Source organism: Martes martes, assembly GCF_963455335.1.
Source record: "Martes martes genome assembly, chromosome: 9".
In the NCBI taxonomy this organism is placed as follows: domain Eukaryota; kingdom Metazoa; phylum Chordata; class Mammalia; order Carnivora; family Mustelidae; genus Martes; species Martes martes.
The window spans coordinates 133,164,718-133,191,659 of record NC_137896.1 but is presented as its reverse complement, the minus strand read 5'-3'; the positions used below and the strand labels follow the sequence as shown (position 1 = coordinate 133,191,659).

At 44.9% G+C, this 26,942-nt stretch overlaps 1 protein-coding gene across 2 annotated transcripts in view; it reads right to left on the bottom strand.

The window, feature by feature from the left end:
• MBOAT2 (membrane bound glycerophospholipid O-acyltransferase 2) overlaps positions 1-26,942 on the bottom strand; it is a 121,558-nt gene that overhangs the window by 31,929 nt on the left and 62,687 nt on the right. The window contains exon 4 of one of the 2 annotated variants that reach the window (XM_080814700.1): positions 3,612-3,707. The exons of the other annotated variant lie outside the window; for it this stretch is intronic. Within the exon in view, the coding sequence (XP_080670826.1) occupies positions 3,612-3,707 (96 nt within the window). The remainder of the gene's footprint in view (positions 1-3,611; positions 3,708-26,942) is intronic. 2 annotated transcript variants of the gene reach the window in all.

Genomic DNA, 26,942 nt, shown 5'->3' with positions numbered 1-26,942 from the left:
AGGCTAGCATGAAAGTCAGCCTTCCTGTGAAAAGAAACTTCTACGAAGAGGTGAGTCCCTTAGGAGTGCCTGGGTGGCTCAGTGGGTTCAGTCTCTGCCTTCAGCTCAGGTCTTGATCTCAGGGTCCTGGGATCCAGGCCCACCCTAGGCTCCCTGCTCAGCAAAGAGTCAGCTTCTCCCTCTGCCCCTCCCCCAGCCCCATCCCCAATTGTGCTCTCTCTCCAATAAATATATTCTTAAAAAAAAAAAATGAGTCCCTTTTATCTGATCAATGTTTTAAACATATCTTGATCTCATGGCTAACTACACATACATGCGCACACACACACACACACACACACAGAGTCACATGCACACACAGTCACGCACACACACACGCACGGTCACACACACACGCACAGAGTCACACGTGCACACACACAGTCACACACACACACAATATCAGTTTCCTGTGCCTCATGCAAGTAAGACTGCCCCACACAAAAGAGCTCCCATGTGATTCCCCAGCAAGAGCCCCGCCCCACTTCCTCTGCTGCCAAATTCGGGGCGCAGGAGAGCGCAGGACAAAGGACAGTTCACTGTATTCAACTCTACCTTCTGCAAACACCCAACATTTGGGATATTTACCCGAATCAGGATCAAGTTATGATCTTTTCTACTCACGTGTTAAACATACCCAAGACTTCTAAATGCCTAAATATTTCATTAGGGGAAGAGTTTGCCTCTAGATGGCTTCTTTTCTGTCCTGTATCCAATAAAAACAAACAAACAAACAAACAAACAAAAAAGTCCTCCCAACTTCGTTCTGCCAGATGGCCTCCTTCAGCTAATTTGTCTCTGCCTAATCTTTATCAGTCTACTGCTGATGGTCAAATGCTTCCTCCTCCGGGATACACATTACACATTAAACTGGGAGTCTGATATCACGCTATCCATCTTTAATGTGCTCTGTTGTTTTTCTCCCACATACTTAAACATTTTAAATGACATTTAAATACTGAAATGAAATTTTAAATTTCAGCAAAATATTTCAAGCCATGTCATAGAAAAAGCTATTTTTAAACATGCCTTTGGCTCTTACTGCAAACTACCCTCTAATTTGTGGGTCATGAAAGCAGTCCCTTCCGGTAGGATGCGAGCAGCAGTGGTAAGGAGGCCTGCCCTCGCTCTGCTCATGAACAGCGCCTCCGTCAGCGTCATCGAGAGGATTTCAGGGATGCGAGGGGAGGTGAAGCCCTGCGAAAGAACCTTCCCTAAATCAATGTGGGAAGCAAAGGGTCCCTCTTTAGAGGACTGCCACGTGACTGAGAAATAAACGTTTATCATTATCATGCCGAGTCACTGAAATTGGGCTGTTGCTTTAACGGCAGGGAGCCTATCCCCAGCTAGAGAGGCGTAGTGAACCAGAGTTTAGAAGGTCAGGTGAGAGAAAGAAGAAAGGTAACAGCCAGGATCAAACCAGAGGAGGGGTGGTGAGGGCCCAGCGAACACGGCGTCATGCCAATCCGTACTCATGCCAACCACATTTGTGACCTCGATTTAGCGACATTAGATTACTTTGTCAATCTGGCCATTTAAAAATACAAGCAGCATGGTATTTTTTAAATGAAGTAGAATGTGGGATCCCAAAATACAATCTAGAGACACAGAGCAGTGGTGGCAGAGCCTGGCCTGCTTCGCGCCCCCGGCACGCGTCTGCAGCGTCCGAGCACTCGAGAAGGCAAATGGGAAATTCATAACTTTACAGTATTAACTTTCAGTTGCTAATGCTAACATTTCTGTTATCTACACGCACAAACTGAATTTGTCAGGAGGATGCTTTTTGCTTCTATTTCATACTAAATGCTTCATTCATTTCTAAATTCATTATAAGGCAAACACTGAAGCTATAAATTTCTCTCTTAAATCACAGAGCTTCGCCCACATTGTGTTTGTTATTCCCCGCCCCCCCATCCCTCTCGCTGTATTTTCTACTTTCTTCTTTACTAAGGTATTACTATTACTGATTCAGTAAGTGTCTATTTAATGCCACTATGTGCTAAGCACTAAGGAGACCCCGATGAACGAGACCACCAAGGTAACGGCTCCCAGGAGGCTTAAACTAAGTGATCTTGACTCTTTTAAGTATTCACAACTAGCTCCTACTTGCGTTATACCCTAACGACAACATGCAACCCGGCTTACGTCTTCAAATTCCAAAGACCTTCAGTGGCCCAACATATTCACTGATATAGACTGTTAGCTCTTTTTCTGTAATATCTATTACTTATATGCTAAATCACCAGCATCTCTTCTCCTTTTCTGAATTCTAGGTATATTTCGTTATTCTACTCAACATATCACTAATTTAACTAGTTTTTTTAGTGTATTTAATTGGTTCATTTTGGCTTGCTTTTATTTGTTCTTTTGTATGCAAGAAATTGCTTTAAAAAAGTAAAATCTACTTGAATCCCATGAAGGAGAAAAGAAATTTCAACTTCTAAAATTCTCTTGTTTCATAGCAGTAATTTTTCTCTAAGGTCATACAACTTTGGTCCATTTCTAATGTTGAATTAACTTTTTTTCATAGATCCCATGAAATACTTTATTTTTTCACTTTGCTTATCCTTAGCAGAGGTCCCTTTTATAAAGATGGTGAGCATGTTAGTCTTTAGGGACTACATTTATCTTGGAGCAGACATTTAATCAGTTTTGTTACAGGACAACAAGTACCACAGAGGAACCACCTCTCTTTTGAAGGAACAAAAGACAGAAGTTATTTCCATGACTCAGTGGAATACTAGACATAAGAATATAGAACATTCCATAAAAGTGAAATGCGTACAAGTAAAATACACACTCAAGGGTCTTCTCTAGGAAATTCAGAAGACAAGGCTAGGCCAAGGACCTTTGGTCCAAAGAAAAGTCTCAGGGGGTATTAAGAACCAAGAAGAAGTGACCAGATCTTATACAAAAGCTGGTGAATGACCATAAAAAAGAGGCTTGGGAGAACAAAGAAAGAAACAGAGAGTCAAGGATAGATTCCAAGGCACTGGTTTTCAACAATTACACCTGATGGCAAAAATTTCCATAAAATTAGAAAATGCTTCCAATATCAGAATGCCATATAACAAATTTAATTGCTACATATTTAGAAATTATATAAAAGTCAACTTAAAAGGACAGGTTATTTTTGTGATTATACAGCACCATAAAAGACGACTTCACAAGAAAACATCTAAATTTGGGGCACCTGGGTTGGCTCTCGAGGTTAAGCATCCAACTCTTGATTTCAGCTCAGGTCATGATCTCTGGGTTGTAAGATCGAGCCCCGTGTCAGGCTCCTCACTCAGTGGGGAGTCTGCTGGGTATTCTCCCTCCCTCCCCCCACCCTCTCTCTCTCCCTCTGCCCCACCCCTGCTCAGGCTCCCTTGCTTGCCTGCACTCCTGTGCTCTCTCTCTCTCAAATAAATAATCTTCAAAAAAAAAAAAGTCTAAATTCATAAAACAATCTTCAACTAAAACGTCTGTCAATCACTTTTCATTGGAACTACTAAATGCAACTGCATGTTGTCTTTTCACCAAGTTAGAAGAGATAAAAACAGGCAACTGAGTTAAAGTGTTACTCTTACCCTGAAAAATCAGCAGAGTATTGTCCATAATCAAAGATATAGACTCTAGTAATTTGGCACACTGTGAGGTATCCCAAAGCAAACACAAAACAATATCTGGAAAACAAAAATAAACTAGATTAGTGAAAGTAAAAAAAGATTCATTTTGTTAAAAATACATTTTAAGGTAATTTATTAACCATATGATTCAAAATTTAAATGGTTCAAAAATTAAATATTTCTAGATCTACTCCACAAATAGCTTTCTTCAGCAAACCATAAAAATGCTTTACCAGTATCTACTTCAGTTTACTTTTGTGAATTTTGTACCATCTTCAATGGTGGATGCATCTAATTATGGTTTTTATTATTTTTTTCCTTCTGAAAGACCTCCCTAGACCAAATTATAGATTTGCAAGTCATATTCACAAGTATAAAACTGTGAGTATTGGTCTTTCTTCTATTTACTACTCCTTCTTTTTAGAAAACACAATCTGGCCCAAAAATTTTTGGCTAAATTACACATTAAACAAATTCTTAATAGGATTTTAAAAACTTGTTCTCAAGTCTAAAATCACACATCCTGAGTGTGGATCAGGTGGCTTTTATTCACGTTTTATAGGCGTGAACATTTGGTGATTTTTCGGATTCTCGAGGTGCTTGGGACAGAGTTACAATAATTAAACACAGAGTATGGGAGACTTTGCGTATCAGTATGAAGAGAACAGAAACAGACCCTAGAACACAAAAGACCACACGGCATGAACGCTGCAGTGCAAGTGAGCAGGGAGGATGATCATCTCAACAGTTCACGGCATCATCCTAGACGACTGAGGAACTATTGTACCACGGAAGAAGCAGACACACAGGAAACGTGAATAAACATCCAACGTTTTCAGATTGGGGGAGGACTTTCTAAACACTGATCGTAGAGAAGGAATCAGCAGGAAAAACCCAACACATCTGCGGAAGTTAAAAATCTTAAGTTTCCTGTGTAGGCAAGTCAGGTGGTTTCACGAAAGATATCTTTTAAACTTGGGGCACGGGGTGGCTCAGTCGGTTGAGTGTCTGACTCCTGATTTTGGCTCAGGTCATGATCTCAGGGTCCTGGGATCCAGTCTCACATCCCCGCTGAGCAGGGCGCCTGCCTGAGGATTCGCTCTCGCTTTCCCTTTCCCTCTGCCCCTCCCCTGACTCACCCGCACATGCACTTTCTCTCTCTCAAATAAATAGTTTTAAAAAAGAAATCTTTTTAACTTTAGACAAATAGGTCATTTCGATCTAGTTTAATTATTCCTGAGGGAGGGAAAAAAGGGAGGACAGCTCTTTCAAATGCTGTACAAAGCTGACAGACTCCCGATAAATCTAACTGGCCAAGTAGCACACGTGCCTACTCACACACACAGTGTTGACAAATCAATCTTAACGTAATTTCGAAAAACCGTGTGGCTGATTGTGTTTCCCAAGGATGACCACAACAATGTCTCCCTTTCAGAGGCTCTTCTACAACCCGATCTTCTGCTTCCCCCATTTGAACAAGAGTCTGTTTCTCTATCCACTTTGAATCCAGTTGGCCTTCCAGCTCCTCTGACAGCAGATGACCGCACAAGTAACGCTTCGCTAGTTCCAGGCATAGCCGGTAACTGGCCTGGCACTTTCTACTTCTTGCCTTTTGGAAGCTGGCTGTCATGAAAGAAGTGTGACTGTCCTGAGACCACCCCACCGAGAGGCTCTGGAGGATGAGACACCACGTAGGAGAGAGAGTGAGACAGACACCAGATCGTCAGATGTGAGTGAAGAAGCCGATGTCTATCCCTAGGAGACCATCTATCCAGTGGAGCCTTTCCTGAATTCCCAACCCACAAAATCACCAGCGGGAGAACATACCTGTGTGTTTCAGGCCACCACGGTTGAGCAGGGTGGGAGAATCAGAGCACAAGTTGGTAAGTGAAAATGGGGTACGATCACAATAAAAATCTGGAACACAGAGCATGGGCTTGAGGACTGGGTGCGGGTGGGAAGTGGAAAGGCCTGAAGGAGACGGCGAGTGAAGGTCGGAGAGCAGTCAGGAAACGGTCCCTGGAAGCTACGGAAACTGGCTGACACTGCTGGTCACTCCAGCAAGGAACACAGGACACATACGACTAACAGTGCCAACGGGTTCCTTCTAGATGCGTACAACGAGGTATGGAGATAGAGCAATGAGCTAAAACTGAGCAGTATTCAGGTTTTTAGCAGAATTTAGACAAAAATAGAAAGGGCTCAGGACAATCTTTCCAGTCACAAAGTGGTCTCAAAGTAATCACAGTAAAGACGGAGTCAAGAGTCATCTTTAATGACACCTCAGGAAGACATACGGGCACATCTTTAGAAAACTTCTGGGGAAAAACAACAGTTTCCAAGAACCTTCAGGATATGCCTCTTAGACTCTCTGCCAGGCAAGAACATTTTCTAGAACCTGGAAGGTGGTGTCACACAGCACTTTCAGACCACACGGAAAGGAGACGGAGCTTCTGTCTAACGCAGGAGATTTACAGACACGGGAAGCTCCCATGAGTCTTTCGGAAAGACTGGACAGAAAGGGAGAAGCCGTTCAAAGGGAAGACATCTTTCTGTCCCCGGTCATCTACGGGCAGGCGGCAGGCGAAGAAAGCTGCCCAACCGCACAATCTGGCCAATTCTCGGACGGAAGGAATGACAGCCCGGGGTGTGGAGAAAGAGCCACAGAGACCAGCTGACAGGGACGAGACGGGCACCACCCAAGCAACAGGGAGCGGGTGTCCAACCGGCCGACCCCATTGCTCTGCGCCAGAGATCGCTGAGAGACGCGCACTCCTCTCCTCTTTCCACGGGAGGGCCCCGCAAGCATCCTCTCACCGCTCACCGCTGTGTACCGGGGACGGGGCGGAGGGGGCGAAGCCCGCGCCGTGAGCGCGCGGGTCCCCACGTGCGGAGCCGCACCGGAGGAAGCGCACGCAGGACGCCTCATCCGCAGAGCCGCGGGCCTGGCTGGGCAGACGGACGGGTCGAGCTGGACGCCGTCGGGAGGCGACACCCTGGGGGTCTCGGGAGGCAGCGAGACTACCTCTCCCGCGGGCCCTGTGCAGACCGTGGGGGCCGAAGGCCGGTCTTCACGCTGCGGCCACCGGTGAGAGCCCTACTGCCCTCGCAGCCCGCACGGCAAGAGCGGGAGGACCGTCCCCGGCCCCTGGGAAGGCGCAGACTTAGCCTGGGGCGCCGACAGCGCGTCACAGAAGCGACTTCCGGGGACCGCAAGGCCCGCTCAGACGACGTCCCGCAGCTTCCTCCGTTTCATTCTGGAACCGCTCGTCCTCGGCGATCTCTCAGCCCGGCCGCGCCGTGAGCGCCCCAGGCCGGCCGGAGGCGGCGCGGTCCCAGCCGACGCCCCCCCCCCCCCCCCCCCCGGGGCCTCCGGGCGCGCAGCCGACCGCCACGGCCGGAAGGGAAGCACCTCGCGGGTGCAACGGCGAAGCTTCCACACGACTCGGCTTCCCCTGACCCGGAACGGCACCTACCGAAGCCCTCGAGCAAGGACGGTCCGGCCGAGTCTAGCCAACACCCGAGCCACGAGGAACGGTAACGCGCCGTCGTGAAGCCGCTGAGTCTGCTTCGGCGGTTCGTGGCGCCGGAGAGAGAACTGAACGGTTCCGCCGTCAGCGCTCGGTGCTGCACAACGACCGCGCTTTAAGATGAAGTATCTTGAGCAGGTGCACTTTCTGACAAATGCAGTTATGATTCAGTATGAAAGGACTAGTTATGTCTTTATCACCACGATGATGAGCCAGAGGGAAAAGCAGGTATAGTCACTACGGAGAACGCCATTTACTAAAATTTAACAATGTTTCCAGGCAAGAATTAGAATTCTCAGCAAACTAAGAAAAGGACGCTTTCTGCCTGCATAAAGGAAACTGTCAAAACACTCGGTACTTGGTCAGCCCTGAGACACTACTAATTCCTGGGGAAAGCATATGGAAGTGCCTGACGTGGGGAAAAAGTAGAATATGTGTTAGTATCAATGAATTTAATTTTAGACTTACTCTGAAAATTCCAGTAACATAACGTCCACTCTTATCAAATTAATCTCTAAATTTAACATCATAACCCTAATCAAAATGTTAACAATACTTTCAGCGGGATCTGACCAGCTGACTTTCAAGGTCTTCTGGAAAACTAAACAAACATAGGACGAGGAAGACTTGCCCGATCGCAGCAGATAAAAGAACATGTCACAGTGATTTATAATGTAGTATTGTTTCATAAACAGATCAAAAGATTAACCAGAGAAGAAAGTTCAAAAAAGGCCTCATTCAACCTCAAGTTTTTATTATAGAGCTAGCATATGAAATTAGTGGGAGAAGGATGAATGAGGTAAACGAGGTTAAAAAGTTAGCTCTCCTTTCAGAAATAAAAATAGTTTCCTGGTTCACACTACACACACACACAAACACACACAAATCCAGATTATGTAAAAAAAAAAAAAATAGGACAATAAGAAGTACCAAAACAATACACAGAGAAATACCCTCAAAATCTTGGCATGGGAAAATCTTCACAAGCATGACAAAAATCATAAATGGCATGAAGATAAAGTCTGACGAATATTTACTCTATAAACATTGGAAATTTCTATAGGACAGATGACAGAAAATTAAATAAGCAACAGAAATTGTTCACTAGATATAGTAGATTAATATATTTAATTTAAAAAATCCCACAGATCAACAAGAAAAGATTTAACAAATCAAGTGAAAATGGATGAGAATGTGAACAAGTAAGTAACAGAGTTAAAAAAAATTATAAAGTCAGTCCATTTAGAAAAATAAATGAGAAGCGCCTGGCTGGCTTGGCTGGAGGAGAGGATGACTCTCGATCTCTGGGTCCTCAGTTTGAGCCCCATGTTGGGCATAGCGATTACAAAAAAATAAATAAATTTTAAAAAAAGAGAGAAATGAGATTCAAGATAAGGAATGATCAGGAAATCATAATAATCACTCTGAAATGCATATCAGAATTAGGGGCACCCAGGGCACCTGGATGGCTCTGTCAGTTAAGTGACTGCCTTTGGCTCAGGTCATGATCCTAGAGTTCTAGGATGGAGTCCTGCATCGGGTCCCTGCTCAGTGGGGAGTCTGCTTCTCCCTCTGACCCCTCCTCTCTCATGCTTTCTCTCTCTCAATTAAATAAAATCTTAAAAAAAAAAAAAAAAAAGAATTAGGGGCACCTGGGGGGCTCCGTCAGTTAAGCATCCAACTCTTGGTTTCAGCTCAGGTCATTATCTCAGGGTCATGAGACTGAGCCTTGGGTCAGGCTCCACGCTGGGTGTGGAGCCTGCTTGGGAGTCTCTCTCTCCCTCTGCCCCTTCCCCACCCACATCCTCTCACCCGGTCAAGTGCTCTAAACAGAATAGAATAGAACAGAACAGAATGATACTTGCCCAGTATCACTGGCAAAAGTTTAAAAACAGGCACTACCCAGTTTGGGTAGGGACAATAGGCATTCTCAAATGCAGTTGGTGGGATAAAATTTTAAACAGCCCCTTTTTTGTTTTTGGTGAGTGATTTTGCAGTATACATCACAATTTGTACAGATTCTTTGAGCTGCCAATTTCACTTTGTGGAGTCTATCTTAAAAAACAAAATTACTGGGGCACCTGGGTGGCTCAGTGGGTTAAACCTCTGCCTTTGGCTCAGATCATGATCTCAGGGTCCTGGGATTGAGTCCCCCATCAGGCTCTCTGCTCAGCAGGGAGCATGCTCCCCCCCCCACCCCGCCTGCCTCTCTGTCTACTTGCGATCTCTGTCAAATAAATAAATAAAATCTTTAAAAAAATTATGTATATATATTTACAAGGAGGATCTACACATAGATACTCACTAAAGCACTAATGATAAACAGAGAACCAAATACATGTCTCCAATACGATATTGTTAAAATAAATGGAAATAATAAAATAAACAGAAAGCCCCGCTAAGGAAATCAGTAATAGTGAGTAAGGAGACATCCATATATGCACACACACAATAAAGGTCAGTGAAGCAGAAAAAGTGAACTAAAGAATAATCCCATTTTGGGTACTAAGAACCCCTATACACATTTGTGTGTACATAAACACATACTGATATATCATAGAAGAAGTTCTAGAACACAACTGTAGTAGACACAACTGTGTGGCAGAACACAACTGTAGAGTGTAGGTGACTCACTCCATGTGCATTTCTGTCTCCATCGTCCCCTGCTTTCCTCTACTCTAGAGGGCACAAGGCTAAATGTTCAATGCCCAGCCTCTTGCCGCTAGAGCGGCATGATACACAGATCTTTCTTTTTTTTTTTTTTTTTTTTTAGATTTAATTTATTTATTTGACAGAGAGAGAGAGAGTGAGCACACAAGCAGGGACAGCAGCAGGCAGAGGGAGGGAGAGAAGCAGACTCCCTGCTGAGCAAGGAGCCTGATGTGGGACTCTATCCCAGGACCCTGGGATCATGATCTGAGCCAAAGGTAGAGGCTTAACCCACTGAGCCACCCAGGCACACCCCATGATACACAGATCTTGCCTGTGGCGTGTATGTAGGAGTCTGCTGACTTCCTGGAAAAGACTGAGATCTGTGCTGTCCAATATGGTCTCCACTGGAAAGAGTGTTCTAGATCTGGTTCACATGAGCTCATGAAAGCTGTTAGTTTAAGACTTTTTGCCAACTGGTGTTTAAACACAGCCATTATTATAAACTAAATAAACAGTATTACAAAGGCATTAAATATTCAAAACTCATCACTTCTCAATTCCTTCTTATCATCCTCAATTCTATTCGCATGTCCTGCATCTGCGTGATGGAAATATCTAGAACGGTGAGCTACTGAGCATTTCTTCCCAACCCCCATTGGGGCACTTCAAGTGAGTCACTTCAAGGCTACCCGGGCAGAAGCATTCACATTATAAAAATAGGCAAACACTATAAACCTTCTCAATCGTTTAAACAAAGGATCAACAAACTAAAGGCTGTAGAAAAATCTTCATTCACTGCCTGGTTTCGTAAATGACATTTTACTTGGCTACACTCACGTCCGTTTGTGTACGTGTGTCCACGGCAGCTTCTGCCTCACGGCAGCATTGCTGAACGGTGGCAACAACTGTAATGACCCTCGAGGCCTAAAATATTCATGGGAAATTTGACAGATCTGAATTACAGTTAAAATGTTAAGCAGGGAACCTGGGTGGCTCAGTGGGTTAAAGCCTCTGCTTTCGGCTCGGGTCATGATCCCAGGGTCCTGGGATCGAGTCCCACATCGGGCTCTCTGCTCAGCAGGGAGCCTGCTTCCTCCTCTCTCTCTGCCTGCCTCTCTGCCTGCTTGTGATCTCCGTCAAATAAATAAATAAAATCTTTAAAAAAAAAAAAATGTTAAGCAAAAGGATGGGGGGAAAACAGTGAAGAAAATGCTAGTAAAGCACGTTCAACTTGTAAAAGGGCGTCATGACTATAGCCATTGTACTGTGAACAAGAAAGAGGAAACAGTCTCCCATTACGCAAAAGCTGTTATGAGGCAGCAAAGAAGTCGCTCACATGTGGACAGACGAGTGGACAGACGAGTGGACAGACGAGTGGAGCTCCGACATACATCCTCCTTGTCCAATTTTCACCGTATTCACTCACATACACAGAAATGACAACCAACATCCGTATTAACTGCCTTTGTTTGCCCACGACATAAGTAGCCTCCTCACTGAACCGGATGGCAACCAAGTATTTCTGTATAGTCCGATCTTGCCGCATCAGGGTTGAGCAGCTGAGAGTTTGGCAGAAGTCGGCGAAAGCATCCTGGAAGAATCAAGCGGCTCCATGGAATTTACAATGAAGAGTGTTGTGTATTTTATTATGACTTGTAAATCATGAACGATCTATTCACTGTGTTAGTAAAATGTGTAGTGAGTTTGTGTATGTGAACTTAAGCATCTCGTTTCCCCAGAAAGCTGGTTAGTCGCTAACACTCCGCAGTGTACCTCGGACGGGCCGCAGGTGGTCACGGAGCACCTGGACTGGGGCTAGTCTACACGGAGATGGCTACAGCTGCACGATCCACTCTGCTTTTTGAAGGCTTCACAAAGAATTTAAGATCTCTCATTAAGAATTTTTATACTGACTATACTTTGAAATGATACTATTTTGGCTATATTGGATAAAATAAAATGTATTCTTTTTTCCTTTTGAAACTGTAAGTGTTGGAAAATCGTGAATTACATCTGTGGCTCACAATGTATCTCTAATGTATGGTGCTGGATAGTTTTCCTGAAAACAAAAAAGGGAAGAGACAGCTGGTGTGGCTTTTCACACTTTTGAATTCTTTCTGCCCAGAAAGCAGATCTAGTGCTTATTGGAGCAACTATCTTGCCTCCGCGGGTAGCAAAAAGGCTCGGAGAGCACCACGGAGCAAGAGAAGAATCCTGCTTCTTTAGTGATCCAATGAGCTGTTGCTTCAGCTCTGAACAAGCTAATCCAGCAAGAATCCCAGGTAGTGAACCAGCCCCCCCCATTATCTGCAACTGAAACGCATTCCGATCTGATGGCAAAGCACATTAAACTTTCGTTGTTTTCTTCTGAGTGAGATCGCAGGGCAAGGTGACGGGGCAAGCCTTTGACTTTTCCCTCTGCTGATGAGCAGAGGAAAGCAGACAGACGAGCCAGCACGCATGTGCCTGGTATGATCATAAGGGCCATGCTCAACGTCTGAGCTTCACAGAGTGCCTTCAAACAGAAAAATACATGTGCAAATAAACTCCAGACAGAACAGACCAAGATGCAAAGAATGGCCCTGTCACTTTTTACTCTTCCTACCTGTGACAGTACAAGAGTTACTTAAAAAAGGCAGACACCCAGGGATCCTGACGACTCTAACTCAATCATCCGTGATCTTGTCCCTCTTGCAACTGCCTAGGTTATGGGTAGGCATAAAACTTGGGTCTGGTCCATGAAACCTGACACAGAGCTTCCGGAAAGGCTTTGCTCCTTCTTGGAGTACGACCTTGCCTACTGGCATGTCTGAAGGCGCGGCAGCCACTTTTAGCTTATGAAAGGAGTTTAGCCTATGGACAAAGCCAACACGCTAGGATGGCAAAATAGAAAAGTTAAGTAAGCTTTCTGATGCCCTCATTAAGACTGAGTTGCTGACTTAGCCAACACGAGCTGCCTTGCCTCATGACTTCTTGCTTTGAGAGGTGAATCTTTCTATACTGTTCACACCGCTGTGACACCGCGGGCTGGGATTTCTGCTCTCTGCAGCCAAAAGCATCCTGATATAATTATTACTCATAACAAAATTAAAGCAACAGCATCGGAAGGGTTCTTGAACAGAACATTTTCTTGTTTGTTAAAATACAAATGTTGAATTACTGCCTCATTTCCAAAAGAGAAATCACATCTAAAATATTTATTCATTTACATATCAGCTACAGAGTGGAAACTGTTCGGGAAAAAACAGAGAGCTCAGGGACCATGGGATTAATGAACCAGAAATGCTGAGGGAAAATGAAAAAGAATTCTTCCAGAATGAGGAAAACAGGTAACATCACCAAAAGGTTCAAAATCCTAGTGGGAACGAAGACAAAATCGAACAAATGAGTAATTGTTTTAACATTCACATCAATTAAACTTTACCATCAAATTAAACTGTTAACGAAATGAAATAGGACTGTTGGTTTTCCAAGGCGCAAGGCCTTGCATGACCTCAGCAGAAACACAGCTCCAGAAAAGGCTTACACCTCCGTACTCTAACTCCCCATCTTCTCCTCAGTTTGCCTTTCCCTCTGTCTAGCTCTTCCCAGACTCTGCTTGCTTCTACTTAGGTCCTGAAATTAGGTACTGACACTTAGTTGTGAAACTAAGTTTGAAACCTCTTCTCTTTCAAACACACTGTTGGCTAATCTGGCTTTGCATTTCTAAGTAATATTTGGAACAACTCTAAAAATACATGGAACACTATAAAATAAAAAGCATATAAGCAAACAGGGTCTGGGGAAGTATATACAGAGGCAGAAAGGCAAAATAAGGAGAAAGTCAAGTCAGTATTCTGATGTGAAAGTCTTGTGCAAAGTTAGTCATGTGGATCAAAGAGCAGAGTCCAGAAATAAAGCCACACAGAGAGAAGAGTTGCAATCTAATACAGAAAAGATGGTATTTGCAATTAACACTCCTGGGACAAATGGATATACGTATGGAAAAAATTTGATTTCAACCTTTAACTCATAACATTCACAAAAATTAGCTCAGAATGGATCAGTGATCTAAGCCTAAACAATAAAACTATAAAACTTCTAGAAGAAAATGTTCATGACCTTAGGGCAGATGAAGATTTCTAGAAAAGACACAAAAAACTACAAAATAAAAAATTGATAAGCTGACTTCATCAAAATTTCAAAGTTCTGTTCCTCAAAAATCACCCCTAAGGGACACTTATCATGATGAGCACTGAGTCACTATACTGTCCGCCCCCAGATTCATGTAACTCTGCATGTGAACTATACTGGAATGAAAATTAAAAACTTAATTTTAAAAATCACCACTAAGAAAATGAAAAGGCAAGTCACAGACGAGGAGAAAATACTCATAATTCATAAAACTGACAAAAGACATACTCAAATATAAAAATTTGAATGAACTGTAAAATAAGAACGTTCAAGTCAGAAGACTTGTACAGACATGTACCAAAAGAAGGTGTCCGATTGGTCAATTAGCTCAAGAAAAAAGTGCTTGCCATCATTTATCATGAGAAATCTAAATTCAAATCATAGTGGGACACCACTAAACACCCATTAGAATGACAACAATTGAAAGCAACAGGTGTGCTCACACTTCACCAGTGGGAATGAAAGTTCACGTAACCACTTTGGAAAAGTTTGGCAGTTTCTTATACAATCAAATATACTTTCACCCGATGTTCCCAAAATTCTTTTGCTGTACACATGCAGGAGAAATGAAAACATTTATCCATCGGAGACTTGTACAAAAGACATGTACAAAAATATTTTAGAAGTTTTACTCATAATAGCCCCAATTCTGAAACAACCCAAAAGTCCATTAATAAACAGGTGAAAGGATACATAAATTATGGTACAAACATTCCATACAGTGGAAAACCACTCAGCAACAAAGGAACAGTCTGTTGATAAACATGACACGGACGAATTTTAAAACATTAAGCTGAGTTTTTTAAAAATGGGGGCGGGGGCAAACACAAAAGTTGACATACTGTAGAGTTCCATTTATACAAAATTCTAAAACAGGCAAAACTAATCTCTAGTGACAGAAAGCAGATCACTGGCTGCTGGAGACAGAGCTGGACTGATTACACAGGGAAAGGAAGACTCTTCAGGGCATGAGTAAAAATGTTCTCTATCTTGATCTGCATGGTGGTTACATGGTTTATGCATTTGTCCCATGTTAATTACACTGGAATTGAACTGAACTGGTGGTTTATTTTGTTTTAGGTAAATTATACCTCAAGTTGATTAGAACTTATTTTGGAAACAAACACATTGTATACGGTCTCCTTTGTGTATTTCTCCTCATCCTGGGGCCCCGGGTTTGGTTTTCTTCTCCAGTGACACTGATTTCCACGAGGATGTCTCCCCACCCCGTGATTTCACAAATGTCTGTATACTGACAGTTTCCAGGGTCTCAAGCTCCAGCCTCATTACGCCTACTAACCAACCAAACTCGAACAACCAGCAAGCTCCTCAACATCACTAGATGTTGCCTAGCTAGTAAGCATCTGGAACTTGACATGTTCCAAGCAGAAGTCCCGATCCCACCAAAACCGCCTCCCCCGTGGTCTTCTCCGTCCTGGTAAACAGCTCCATCTCTCATGCCCTTGCTTTGCCCCCAAAAAACTTACGTCACTTTGGATGTATCTTTGTGATTCCCATCCCCATAGCCCAGCTCTCCCATTCCATCTTCACTCGAAGCACCCATCACACGTGCGCACAGGCAGATCACAGAAATTCCAGTGATCCGGGGGAAGGACAGATTTGTCACCGTCAGTGTTGTCTGAAGTTGGTCATGATTTTCCACTGGTGCTATTTTGGCATTAATTAATCTGGTGAGCTAGGGCGCCACGCCACTTTATAGATCAGTTGTTCTTGCATAAACTGCTTGCTGCTAAACCATCCCCGGTCGAGTCGGTTCCTCTCCCTCCATCTCCTTGGCACTGCCGGCTAGAAACGCGATGCTGACAGAAGCAAGCTCAGGTTAAAACCGCCAGTGGGTCACAAAAGCCTTTAAGTCAAGGATCAAGTTTTATTCAAACTGTTATCTCCAAACCTCACCTCTGCTGGTGTCATATGATCCTGAAGCCCACGGGTTACTGGGCAATGTTGAAGAGAGATCCACTCAGTTTAAACAGACACCTGTAACTAAGTAATTCTCCAAGCCCACGGATCAAATCCATTTCTCTCAACATCGACCCCCAAATTTCTAGCCACAATTAACACATTTCCACTTACAGAAAATACCCTTTCAAATTAAATAACTACAATTCACCCAATCTAGCTAGCCTTTTTATTTTTTATATCGGCAATAAACATAAGCTGAGAACTAAAAATTAAATATTGGTGGGATGCACTAGATTTAACTCTAAAGATGGCACTAATGGGAAATGCAGACTGAAAAGTACTCGATAAATAATTTATAGGAGCAGAGACTTGGAAAGATCACTGCTTAAAAATTATTCACATTTTCTATTTAAAAACATTATGATTAATCAAGTCTGTTTTCATGTGGTGGTTTTTCTGTGGAAGGAGACCTGCAGGATTGTTTTTCTATGCAACAGCTTCTGAAAGTCAAGTCAGCGTCCCAAAGGGGGCTCACCTCTGCCTTCTTCCCTATTTATAAGAAAGTCGAATGTGCACAGTTTCAGAGTCTAAGGGAACGACATGCTCGTCGCAACAGAGCTGTGTGCAGGCCCACAGAGCCGCTCTCCCGGAATGATCCGTGGATGGGCAGGACAGGCAGGCCCCTTGACAGCACCGTCCTCTGTGTACACCTCGGGCTTCAGCTGTCCCGACTCCTCTGTCTTGGACCTGACACCTCAGACAGTTTCCTACCACTTCAGTGGAGCTTCAGGGAAACGCGTGTGTTTAATTTGTACAAACTACTGGCAGTCGCAAAATTTTGTCTTAAGACCATTATCAGAATGTCGGGTTTCTAAAATCTTTTTGATAATTTCCCATATTATCTATTCTAATAATCCAGCTATACATTTAAAGGACTTCTAATAAATGTGAAACTGGTTTCTTTTTTTTTTTTTAACTCTGCACTCAATAACACATTTTGAGATGTTTCTGCTGAAGTATTACAATTAACAGTTTAGGGACACCTGGGTGGCTCAGCTCATGATCCCAGAGTCACGGGATCAAGAGCTGCACGGTGGCGGGGTGGGGGGGGGGTGGCGGGGGGTCCCTTGCTCCGCAGGAGTCTGCTTCTCCCTCTGCCTCTGCCACTCCCCCTGCTTGTGTTCTCTCTCTTTCTGACAAATAAATAAATAAAATCCTAAATAAACAAATAAATAAGTTTTTTTTAAAGATTTTATTTATTTATTTGACAGACAGAGATCACAAGTAGGCAGAGAGGCAGGCAGAAAGAGAGGGAGGAAGCAGGCTCCCTGCTGAGCAGAGAGCCCGATGTGCGGCTCAATCCCAGGACCCTGAGATCGTGACCTAAGCCAAAGGCAGAGGCTTAGCCCACTGAGCCACCCAGGCGCCCCTAAATAACAGTTTAATTTATCCTCAAATAACTTACAGGTGATCAACTACCTAGCCATGTGGTCTAAGAACCAAGTTCGAAAGCTCCTTCCACTATTACCATGTTTATAAACATAGCCTCTTAAAGATACACAACAGCCATTCTTCACATTTAAGGATGACATGTCTTATCTTTTCCTAGAGTTGGTTCCTGAAGACGTCATTTTGACTCAATACAACTTGCCTCTCACAGAGGAACAGAAAGATACAAGTCCTCCAGTGCAAGAACCTGCCATGAAGTCAGGGATGTTGTCACAATGTCTGAGAGCCCATCGTGAGAAACAGTGCTGGGTTTTGTGGGATTAGCTGTGAACACCGGTCACTTCTGTCTCAATATACCCACGGAGCTCCATTTAGAAAAGCTTTACCACACTTCGTAAGAACTGGTTTCTCAGCTGTCCACGCCCTTCACGACACTGAGCTCCTCAAGGAGCTTGACGAAGAGAAGACATTCTCTTCAGTTCTGTTGGGTGGGACATGAGCGTGTGACTGAATAGTACTGAGAAGATGAATACGGAGCACAACAGAATTAGTGTGAAAGATCCCCACAGGACAGAAAAGGACTGGAGGGCTCCTCCCGGGATGACAATGTCTACGTGGGCCCCAAACACAGAACCAGAGTGACAGAGAAGATGGTGCTTCCCAGTTGAGTGTGTTGAGCCAAGAGTCAGTACACCACGCCGTAGCCAGAGTGACACCTATCTAGCAAAAACTGGGAGAAACAACAGAATATAAGCTTAGTTGGTAAAGTAAGGTTCAAAGTAATCTGAAGGGCATGGATTTCTTGAATGTGAGTATTTTGGGTATTCTCCTGTAGGCGTTCCAAGGTTTTTGAGCAAAGAAGTAGTAGGATGAAATAGTTATTTGGAGAATAATAAAGACTAATCGATGTATATGATGGGTTGTAGGAAAAAGGAAGTCTGGAAGTCACAGGACAGTTACGCAGCCCAAGAAAAGACGTCCCTGACTACGGGAGAGAATGTGAAAGAGAGTGCGAAGGATTTCCAAGGAAAAGTAAAAAGAACTCCAACGGTTTTAAATGAGGATGTCTCAAGAAAACACAGAAGTTGATTCCGGAGTTCAGAATGACCCAGGTTGGAATGCTGGCTTGACCTCCTCTGGCTGGGACTTGAGAAAAGTCACCCGAACAAGGCCTCCAACCTTCTCTTATTTATTGACAGTTTCCTCCTTGGAAGATTTCATCTAATTCCAAGCCTTGAAAAGCTTTCACCGCGATCACTGACCACCAGTGCTCACTGCCATGAGCTTCTAATCAAGTCCCCCCGCTGAGCTGGGCCGGCAGCCAGCCCGGTGCTTCTCCGCCTCACACCCAGCACCCGCCCAGCCTGTCGCCCAAGCCTCCAGAAGCCGATTCCTCCCTTTTCGTCATGCCCCACAGCCAATCCTCTATCCAGTCCTTCCTCCTGTCCCTACAGTCCACCCCGGCGTGTCCGCCTCTCTCTCCACAGTAACTTCTAGGTCTGAAGCCACCAACATGTCTGGTCTGGTTTCCCCGCCCCTCTGGAAGCTTCTGCTACGCATTCCCTGGAACAACGCCAGCCACCAGCAGCCGGAGCCACAGTCTGACAAGGCACGTCCTTCTGCTCAAAATTCGAAGGTGGGTTCCCACCGTGCTCACGACTAGTGTGGTCCAGCCTGCCTCTCTGAATTCACCTCACAGCACCGGTGACCTTGCGCACCAGGCACCTGCAAGCCTGGGCCGCTCTCGGTCTCTGACTCCACCACACACTCCCAAGAGGCGGGCACAGGCCGCTCCCCACTGGCTCCCGGGCTCTCCCTCTGGTTCTGTGAACAGCTGGCTCACATGTGTCAACTCTCCCCAACAGCACCCATGTTACTTCATGCATCTCTCTCTGAAATAACTTCACTTCTGCATCTGTTGACCCGCCCCTCCACCTCCCCCCACATACCAGTAACTCCAGGGCAGCAGGCTCGGCATCGGTCTTTGTCCGGAACAGACTGGGGCACAAAGCAGGTACTCCGATATTCGAGTACTTGTTGACTACAGCCCATATTCCTGACTTTTAAATTGGGTTGTCTTAGTATTGAGTTGTAAAGGCTCTTGATATATTATGGATCAAGTCCTGAATCACATATATGTGTTGCAAATACTATCTCCCAGTGGCTTGACTTTTTATTGTTTTAAAAGTGTCTTTTGAAGAGAAAAAGGTTTTCATTCTGATGAAGTACAATTAGTTTTTTGTGGGGGCCATTCTTTGAGGGTCATATCTAAGAAGTCTTTGCCTAACTCAAAGTCATAAAGGGCTCCTATATTTTCTTCTCAAGTTTTACGGTTTTAGGTGCTGCGTTTGGGTCTATGATACATTTTGAGTGGCTTTTTGTGTATGGTGTGAGGTAAAGGTCTCCTTTTACTTCTTCACATACTCAATTGTTCCGGCACCATCTGCGGAAAAGATCGCTCTTCCCAGCTGAATGGCCATGGCACTTTTGTTGAAAACCAACTGACCATAAAAAAATACAGGTTTGTTTCTAGACTCTCGGTTTTGTTTCAGTGAGATACGTGCCTGTCCTTACACTATTATCACAACTTCTTCATAACGTTGTATATTATACAACTTCTTTATATACATATACACTGTGTACCACAGTGTACAACCGAATTTGTTGTTCTTTTACAAAAATTTTTTTTGTTATTCAAGGTCCTTCATATGATCAGCCCGCCAATTTCTTTTTAAAACAAGATTACATTAAATCCATAGATCAGTTTGGAGAGAACTGTCATCTTAACAATATAAGCCTTCCAACCCCATGAATATGAAATATCTCTCCATTTAATCTTTTTGTTTTTTTTTAAGTAAGCTCTGCACCCAACGTGGGGTTTGAACTCACGACTCCACGATCAAGAGTCGCATGCTCTTCTGACGGCACCCACCAGGCGGCCCCATTTATTCTTTAATTTCTCACAGAAATATCTTACAGTTTTCAAGTGCAGTTGCAGATCTCTTCTTAAATGTATTCCGAAGTATTTTATTCCTTTTGATGCTACTATGAACGGAATTGCTTTTGTACTCTCATTTTTGGACGATTTGGAATGTAAGTAATATAATTGTGTCTCCCAATCTTGTATCCCTGCAACTTTGCCAAACTCATTTATTAGCTGTGCAGTGTTCTTCGACAACTATTCCAGCACTTGCAAGATTATTCAAACTGTTGGTGTCTTTTCTTCTAAAGAATGTGTCTTGCAGATAGCATATGATTAGGTCTTTTTTTTTTTAAGATCCAATCTGCCTTTTGATTCACTTTTAGTGTAATTACTGATGTGGTTAGATTCACAGCCTCCATTTTGCTGTTTGATTCAGGTATGTCTCGGGTTTCTTTTGTTCCTCCTTTGCTGCCCCATTTTGTATTAAACAATGTCTGGTAGCATATATATGCTATGTTGATTTTTTTCACTATACATTTTTTAGTTATTTTCATGATTATTCTAGGAATTACAGTATGTATCTTATCTTGACTCTGATAAAATATAGCAAGTCTGCTCTGGTACAGCTCCATTTCCTCCCTTGTCCTTTATACTACTATTGTCACATATATGGAATCTATATATAACCCTAATAACACAGTGTTCTAATTATTGCTTCATACATCCCTTTAGATAAATTAAGAAAATGTACATGTATACCATCTTTTATATTCACTGCCCATAGGTACCATTTCTGGAGCTCTTCGTTTCTTCCTGTGGATTCCAGTTACCGTCTGTTAACGCTACCTTTCAACCCAGACAACTTCATTTAGAATTTCTTGTAAGGCAGGTCTTTGTGTATCCGGGAAGGTCTTTATTTCACTGCCATTTTTGAAGGATAACTTTGCTGGCTATAGGACTTGTGGTTGAACATTTTTTCTTTCGGCATTCAGAATCATTTAGAATACGTCATTCCACGTCCTCTGGCCTCCACTGTTTCCGGTAAGAACTGTACTGTTACCTCGTAGACAACGAGCTGCTTTCCTTCTGCTGCTTTCCAGATGTCCTCGTTCTCACTGTCTTTCAACAATGCGACTACAACGTATCTTAGTGAAGATCTGCTTGTTTCTCCTACTTGGGGCTCGCTGAGCTTCTCGGGTCCGCAGATTCATGTTTCTCATCAAATCTGGAATATTGACGGATGTTATTTCTTCAAATGATCTTCCTGTTTCTACTCTCCCTTGGAAGCACTGACCACGCACATGCTGGTCTGGGTGACGTTGCCCTGTAAGACTTGGAAGCTGTTTGGTTTTCTTCCATGCGTTTTACATCTCTGCTACACACCAGCTGATATCTACTGATCTATCTCTGAGTTTACAGATTCGTTCTTTGCATCACCAATCACTAGGTAGCACATCTAGTGTGTTTTTCTTTTTATTTATTTTTTTTAATTTATTTATTTATTTGACAGAGAGAGATCACAGTAGACAGAGGCAGGCAGAGAGAGAGAGAGGGAAGCAGGCTCCCCGCTGAGCAGAGAGCCCGACGCGGGACTCGATCCCAGGACCCCGAGATCATGACCTGAGCCAAAGGCAGCGGCTTAACCCACTGAGCCACCCAGGCGCCCCTCCAGTGTGTTTTTCATTTCGGTTATTAGCTATTCAACTCTTGGACTTCCATTTGGTTCTGATGAACAGTTCCTGTTTCTTTAGTGCTATTTCCTATTTGTTGACTCATGGTCATCATATCTTCTTTTATTTCTTTGAATGTATTTATAACAGCCGCCCTGAAGTCTCTGGTAAATTCAACATCTGGATCTATGTAGAGGCAGTTTCGGTGGACTGCCTTTTCCCCGTTTGTCCAAGTTTTTTGTTTAAATCTGGACATACTGAATAATAAAGTAACTCAATTTTGATTGTTTTTTTTTCCCCTTGAACATTGTTGTGCTGTTTTTGTTTTTTAGCTCGGACTTAATCTGCTCACTCTTTCTCACCTGTGGTATGTAGCAGCTGATGTCTCTGCTCAGTTTTTTAAACACTTGGGTTTTATTTTTCAGTCTCACTCTAGGGGTCACCCGCATCTGCAGAGCTCAGTGGTCCGAGCTTGTGTTCAAATACTGTCGCCCAGTAAGGCCTGCCTATGTTATCTCCATGTGGGTTAGAGAACTCATTCACAGTCCAGTACCTGTTAGGTCTGTCCCAGCCTGTACTCTCCCCGCAGGCCCTCTCAGGCCTCCCCTGTGCCTGGATGCAGTCTCCAGGCAGCCAGGGTTGCACAGAGATATTCTCAAGTCCATTTATGGCTCTCTTTCTCCCAGTATCTCCTGATTCGGTGTATGGCCCACATCTGCAGGACAGCAGGGCTGAATGCCTTCTCTGTTCGCCCCTGCGTGAGTCTTCTGTCCTCCAAACCAAGTCAGCTGTTTCTGGTGTCAAAGCTGCTGTGTCCATGGCCAGCCCTGCACTCACAGGACTCCTCTGCCAACGAATGAGGAGTGCAGGTATCCTCAGGTAAGAACACCACAGGTTCCCACTCTTCTTCTTCCTCTTCTCTGTCCTCTGTAAGGTCGAGTGACCACCTCAGCAGGATCCCCACTTTAAGGCTTCTCCCTGCATACAGAATCTGGGGTTTGGTGACCAGAACACACTCTTGATTCCTTCAAGAGACTGGCAGGTAATCTTATGTGCCTTCAGAAATCGCCACTGTCCCTGGGAAGTCCGGGTTTGCTCAGCGATCTACCCTGCCTTTCTGACCAGGTGTCCTCACAGCCGGACAAAGAGACCGCAGCGAGTTACAAATATAATAAAAGCCATGAGAGAGTTCATGTGTTCTTTTATGAAACCTTGTTCACAGAAAAAATGGAAAAGAGCTTAGCTGTATTCACCAGGCCAGACACAAACAGTGACACTGACAGATGAAGTCACTCCATTCTTTCCTGTTCTCACTTTGTTTACAGATGCCTGAAAGGAACCAAACCGCCCAGTATTGTTCAGCTTTAAAAAAAAAAAATCCAACTTTTGCTTCCACACCTGGTTCAGTAACATAATGAAGTCACATAATTGTTCTCAAAGTTGACTCAAATGTACAAATAAAATTCGGTTTTGGCTGTTGGCGTTAAGCAAGATTATTTAATCTTTAAAAATACAGACTTTTATAGTTTACATCGACATTTAAAACCTTCGAATTCTAGTTTAAAATATCATCTGATTAGTAGTCCCCCACCTCAGCCTCTCCCAGTAAGTCAATCAATTTGCATAAACTTAAAGCTTTTAATAACATCAAGAACTACATCTGGCAATGTAATGACAGAATCTTGGGAGCAACTGAGAAAGACAATTATCCACAAAAAAACACATCCAGATTTCAGCCTGTTCTCGTTGCTACTAAAACCAGGACTCTGAAAAAAAGAATGTTTGGAAAAGGCTTCACAACACCCCTACCAGTCCCCAATTCAAAGGTCTTGGGCCCCTACCAAGCATCAGATTAGGAACCTGTCCCTCCCCATCCCTCAGGGGCTGCATTTTAATACAGGGCCCTGACCTCCCTCCCCACCCACACAGAAGACCACTCCTTTCTTTCTTTCTCTTTTTTTAAAGATTTTATTTATTCAGCAGAGAGGGAGAGAGACAGCCAGAGAGGGAACACAAGCAGGGGGAGTGGGAGAGGGAGAAGCAGGCTTCCCGCAAGCAGGGAGCCCAATGCGGGGCTCGATCCCAGGACCCTGGGATCACGACCTGAGACAAAGGCAGACGCTTAACGAATGAGCCACGCAGGCACCCCTCATCTTTCTTCTCTTAAACTTCAGAGTGAAAAAATTTATAGGAGGAAAACTGGTGGGGGGAGGGAAGTGTTCAATTAATTCTTTGAAGTTCTTAAAAGCAAAAGAAAGACCGTCAATTACAATTTTCCATGATCCATATTTTGTCCCATAATACCAAAGATCTAAGAAGTGGGAATAGGAAGAAGACGCCCCCAGAGCTGAGCAAAAGCTGAGCCGGTCAGGGGTTCTCAGAAATTGGGACCTGGAAGAAAAGGAACATACTTCAGTCTGCCATCAGCTGTAGTTCTGGGAAAACGGTCGGCTCCTGACCTTCGGCAGTGTTCAGATACACACTGCAATCACTAATGCTATCCGGCCAGATTCTGAGGACACAAAATCGAATCCAGCCTAGTCCCTGTTCTCTTGGGTTCCAAGTCCAGCAAGGGAGGCGAGCACGTACCGGGTGATGCATGTGGGGCCCCCAGCCCGCACCATCCAGCGGTTCTGCGGACCGTATCTCGCTGAATCTCAAACTCATGTACTTTTGCACTTCAGCTCATCTGAAATCAAGAATGTTCCCCCAACTGATGGCAGGTAAACCCTGGCGTCTTATGTCTAATGAAACACAGGACACCTCATCTTCGCTACAGTCCTACGAAGTAGGAATTATTACTAATCCTAACATACAAATGAGGAAACTGAGGCTAGAGAGGCTCAGTGACTCAGGGGCACCTGGGTGGTGCAGCTGGTTCGGCGTCAGACTCTCGATTTCAGCTCAGGTCGTGACGTCAGGATGCTGGGATCGAGGCCCATGCTGGGCTCCCTGCTCAGTGGGGAGTCTGCTCGACAGAATCCCCCTCTCCTGCTTCCCCCTCTTGGGCTCACGCTCTCTGAAATAAGTAAGTCTTTAAAAAAAAAAGAGAGAGAGAAAGAGAGAGAGAAGCTAAGTAGGTCACTGTGACCAAGCTACCAAGCAGGTGCTCGGGACAGGGCGGTGTGGCTCTCTAGCCGGGGTCTCGGCCACAGCGTGGCCCCCCCGCCTGCAACCAAATGTGTCCAGCACACCACAACACATGCCACATACAGGGGCCGTGCAAGGTGAGGGTGACTGCTGCTAGCAGCAAGGCTGGAAGGGGAAGGGCTCCAGTGCAGAGGTCATGCCCTGCAGGGATCCGCAGGAATGCATGTCGGGGTAGGGGGCTCCCGGCAAACACAAAGGCACCAAGCGTGAAACAGCAGAGTGTGTGTTCAGGACGACAAACGGCCCATTATGACTGGGCCCGTCAGAGCCAAGGAGCGAGAGCCGTAACCAAGAGAGGAAAGGAAGGCAGGGCAAAGGCACAAAGGCGCTGCCAAGCTGCCGAGCCAAGGGAGCCGGGCACGGTCCAAGCAGAAGAGCCACAGTCAGGCAGACATTTTAAAAGATCGCTGGGCACCAGAGCGGAGGCCAGACAAGGGGGCAGGGAGGCTGGGCGGCCCGCAGACTCCCGTGCGCGTCCAGGTGTCCCACTACCGAGCAGCAGCGGACGGGAGACATCGGGGTGGGGGGGTGGACAGCAGCAGCTAACAAGGGCTCACGACATAGCAGGTGCTGTTAAAGGCCTTACAGATGTCTGAACTTCAAAACAACCCAAGAGGAAACCGAAGCACCAGGAGTCCCTAGTGACGGCTAGACATGGAGGGGACCTAGGAGCAGCGAGGATTCCTTCCTGCGCCCACCTTGGCTGCTCAGCTGGAGGACGATGCAGAGAGAGCATCAGCGAGGACAGAGAGCGGAGGACCCAGATGTGTTTGGTTCTACCACGTGGGCCGGGTGTGGAAAGGAACAGGACAGGGCGGGTGTCACTCTTCCCTGTCTGGGAAGGACCACCTGCAGACAGCCGGCTCACATCCCCTCCTTGCCGGAGTCGGTCCCCTCCGCTTCCTCCCTTCTGCTACTCCTTCCACCACCTTACCCTGCATCTCCAAGGATGATCTCCGAGGAGTATCTTCTTCTCTGCCCCATAACTTTAAATTATGAGCTTACACTGTCTGCCAAGTATGAGAACATAGAGATAAGGTAAATGGACTTAAAGGTCACTGAAATTTAGAGTCATCTTTGAGAAGAATGGGAAACAAAAATGAAAAACCTCCATTAGAGTAACTTGCAAGGACACAAAGACTTAGGTGAAATAAAAAATCAGGTGTCCGTAGCCGCCCCGTGTGGCTGTCTCAAACACATGGCTGCCCAGGGACACGGAAGATCTGTGTCCAGCCCAGACTGTTTGCCTGGTGGTGTGTGGCATGATGAAGAGGCTGTGAGAAAGGTGGAAATACACAGAAAGCGAGGTCAGGAAGACATGATGCGGATCCACGACCATCCACGACCCGTCGTGGATGGAGCCCCGGGGAGCAAGGGAGCAGACAAGCACAGGGGCAGAAGGCTGGGCTCCCCGGGGGCCCCAGAACTTAAGAGATTTCAGAGGCAGAGTGGCACCAGGCACGTGGACAGCGAGAGCACAACACAAAGGACGCTGGTGAGGTGCTCAGATGGCTTCGAGGACAGAGACTGGGTGAGCGCCCCCGAGAAGCCCTGCGGGGGGCATGGGAGCTAAAGTAGCTGCTCCCAGATTTTTCGGTCTCAGGATCCTATACCCACTTAAAAATTCTTCTTCTTCTTCTTCTTTTTTTTAAGATTTTATTTATTTGACAGACAGAGATCACAAGTAGGCAGAGAGTGAGGCAGAGAGAAAGGGGGAAGCAGACTCCCCACTGAGCAGAGAGCCCGATGCGGGGCTTGATCCCAGGACCCTGGGATCATGAACTGAGCCGAAGGCAGAGGCTTAACCCACTGAGCCACCCAG